This window comes from Lipotes vexillifer, unplaced genomic scaffold (assembly GCF_000442215.2).
Source record: "Lipotes vexillifer unplaced genomic scaffold, Lipotes_vexillifer_v1.1 scaffold1086, whole genome shotgun sequence".
Taxonomy (NCBI): Eukaryota; Metazoa; Chordata; class Mammalia; order Artiodactyla; family Lipotidae; genus Lipotes; species Lipotes vexillifer.
In genome coordinates, this window is record NW_006771242.1 from 1144854 (window position 1) to 1148616 (window position 3763).

Sequence of the window (3763 nt, forward strand, 5' to 3'; positions counted from 1 at the left end):
CTCTTCTCTCACCTTTCCACTGCTCAGAGGGACACTTCAACAGGCTAATGATGTCCAACTCCATCTTGTGGCATTCATTCCACTTGACAAACAGTTGTGCAATTTCAACTTATTTATGTAAAGATGCATACTTGAAAGCAGAGAAAGGCAGTGCAACCTATAGTCTACATATTTAAATTCATTTTATTCATTTTAATTATTCATGACTATAAGTTCACTTCAGTGAACTGTAAGCTTGAAGAGCCCTGCCAATACTCCTAATTGAAAGCCAGTTGAAATTTCAAAAATAGGAAAATGCCATTTTCAAGCAAAATCCATTCATTTACTTTGTTTGACTTACCGAGTATCTAACTTCCAAGTACTCCGATTTCTCTGGAATATCAGGTATCTCAAAAGCATAGTTCTTTTCCACTGCCTGGGTAAGTTGGTATTTAAAAATCATTAAGATAAAAAAACTTTTCACAAATTAAATTGACAAGCATTACATACACAACGCATGTCTCTGTATTTAATCATTATGGAACACAAAGGTAAATAAAGCCAAAAAAGCGCCTTTTCCCCCTCTCAACTGGGACTAAAATAGCCAGTGACAAAATGTTAAAAAGACTTCTTTTGGACACTAGAGAACTTAGAAGTATTTGCATTCAAGAGAGGTAATAAAACATTAAAAACGTTTACAATGTCAATGCACTAAATTATTTGCTACTCTTTGATACCAAGCAACTCCATCTTGCTAGAAAAATTAATGATAAACATTATAATCATAGCTCACATGTACTGAGTGCTTGCTATGTACCAATGATTGTTGTAATCACTAATCCCAATTAATTGACTTGACCCTTCCAACAGCTCTTGAAATAAGGCCCCATTTCTCAGGTGAAGAAACAGGCCCAGAGAAGTCACTCAGCACTTGTTCAAGGTCACAGACCAGGAAGTGGTAGGGCTAGGACTTAAAGCACAAGCAGTCTAGTCTGAGCACCTATGCTCTTCACCACTGCACCACAATGCTTCTAGAATTTTAGAGACCTGATCCATCAGCCACAAGTCAAAAAGCTCAAATAGTTCAGATGGTTAGCCTCATCTTGAGCAACTCAATCCTCCCTTTACTGCAATCACTGTTAATATAGCCAGTGTGCTGAGGAACTCACAGCCCCACAACTATGGCCAAAGGCATCAATATCTCACTAAAATGAAGACAACTGATCAATATGTATCACATGAATAGAAGAACTTTGTTCTATCAGAAATTGCATCACAGACCCTGACTTTTAAAGATTTAACCTTCTGACCAAGACAACTTGGTAATAACCAATGTAAACAAGACCAGAACAGTTTCTTCTCCATCTAAGAATAAGAACACAAGCTATGCTTCAAGTACTGGAAGCAATTACTTTGCTAATGTTACCTTTTTATTCAAATTAATGAACATTATACACAGTTTAAGGAGAAAGAATAAATATTTTTATAAATCTAACATATTGGTTTTACATTGCTATCTATGAAATTTCCATTGAATGAATTATAGCCACACAGAAGGCATTTTGCAAAAAGATATGCAATAACTATTTGCTAAATCAGGAAATTAACAAACAACCAATATATAGACCTGAAAAAATTATCACCAAATACAAACCTTGGACTTGAATTTCATAATCTTATATTTTGCTGCTATTTTCTCATCAAATTCATCATAAACATCCTTCATTGTAACTGGAGTTCCACTTTCTTTCCCTGTATTTAGATCAATTTTCTGCTTTCCCATGGAGAGGGGAGGGGAGGAGAAAAAATATCTGTACATAAGATCTTTTCAACCACCAGAAACCCAAGCCTAAATCAACTTTCATCTTCACGTACTTAAACATTTAATAGAATAAGGTGAGTTCAAAGATACAAATGGACCCAAAAATGTACTAAATCCAACACCCAAGTCCTCCCAATGGCATCATAAAAGCCAGAGATAAAGATGATCAATCCTACAAAATGGGAGAATAGTGTAAATCTTGACCAAGACGCTTCACAGTTCAACTGAGATGGGGAACAGCTGGGGTTGAGAGGGGAGTGTGGATGTTAAGTCCTAATAAAAAGGAGGAGCAAATGGAACTGACCTTGTTAAATGGCTGTGGAGGAAATAACAAAACCATGAAAACTGGGCCAAACGCCATGTCATATTTTAGAGTCATAAACTCCCAACCCCAATAATTATGGAAATGGGGAGTGGGGGTGGGGAGACAGCATTATGTACTGAAACTCAGGCACTTTTATGCTCTAACAAGTTGAAAAACAGATAGTGTATCACTCCACTTCTCCCAATGTCTAATGGAGCTGCTGACAATCAGTGGTCACGAGGCAGGCAATAAGAAAGGTTGCAGATAATCCACAGCCCTGTCAAAGGACAGGGTTGGTGGCAGAAGACAGAATACACTTGGAATTAGAAGCTATCTACTAAGGTTTACCGTTTCACGGGGAAGGAAGTAGAGCGTTCGCTCAATGTTTTTCACCATGACACAACAGCTCACATGGGTTTGGGCGAATTCGATCCAAACTTTGCCAAATAGAAACACCACACCTACAAGAATAAGGAAAAACCATGAGAAAATAAACATTTCAATTATATCACATTAAAGGGACGACGTAAAAGCTCACTGAATGTGTCCACACATTTATGCTTTGGTAAGTCATTTCTTACAGCAAATGGATCTGCTGTCCAATCCCAAAAACTAGTTCCTTTACTCAGTACCTATGCCATGACAATATCACACCAGTAAAACCTGTGACCACTGGGAGGACAGGGAACAGAATGATTCTCTAACTTGGTGGAAGCATTTTTCCCTAGAATTAGGGAGACATCCCAGGTAAATAGAGACAAACCTCAGTTATCAGGGAGACATCCGAGGCCTGAGTAGAAACACCCGGATAACTACTGAGACACCCTAGGTCAGTGTAGAAACCGCTGGGGAATCAGAGAGACATCCCGGCTCAATGTAGACAGACCTCGAAAACTAGGGAGACATCCTAGATCAGTGTAGGAGGAAAAAAAGGACATTTTCCCTAGAACCAGGATTACCCACATTAAGAGAAACAAAAAAAGCAACTTATTCTCCAACAAAACTCGTATTTAAACCTTTTATGAGAACTCTGAAAATATAATACTAAACTCCTTTCTAGCTTGTACTTACCAATAAAAATTAACATTCATGTGTAAGGATAACTATGCATGGTATATCAGTATTCTCCTGTATGTAAAATTGTGTTTTGGAAAAACATAATTCATCTCACATCTTATTCCATATGATAGTAAGTATCTCCTAATAGGGCTAAACTATTATCTTCTATTCCACCCTTTCCACCTCACAGACTACTGAAGACATCTGGCTGGCTAGCATTTGTAATGTTCCTCCTCTACTATTTCAGTTTAACAAATGGGGTCTAGTAACCAAATCCTTTTGAGATCCCTAAGTAACGTAGACCACAAAGTGGTAAACCAAGCCTTTCTGGACATCAAGCCATTGTTCATTAAACATGGCCATCAAGAAAGGACTCCAGGGCTTCCCTGGTGGCGCAGTGGTTGAGAGTCCGCCTGCCGATGCAGGGGACACGGGTTCGTGCCCCGGTCTGGGAAGATCCCACATGCCGCGGAGTGGCTGGGCCCGTGAGCCATGGCCGCTGAGCCTGCACGTCCGGAGTGCTCCGCAACGGGAGAGGCCACAGCAGTGAGAGGCCCGCATACAGCAAAAAAAAAAAAAAAAAAAAAAAAAAAAAAAAA

General features: G+C 39.0%; 1 protein-coding gene across 1 annotated transcript in view; it reads right to left on the reverse strand.

The window, feature by feature from the left end:
• The window catches only part of POLA1 (DNA polymerase alpha 1, catalytic subunit), a 308279-nt gene that overhangs the window by 274128 nt on the left and 30388 nt on the right, over positions 1-3763 (reverse strand). Inside the window, exons 11-13 of the mRNA XM_007446575.1 lie at positions 2454-2566; positions 1634-1750; positions 341-415 (exon numbers count right to left, since the gene is read on the reverse strand). Of these exons, the coding sequence (XP_007446637.1) occupies positions 341-415; positions 1634-1750; positions 2454-2566 (305 nt within the window). The remainder of the gene's footprint in view (positions 1-340; positions 416-1633; positions 1751-2453; positions 2567-3763) is intronic.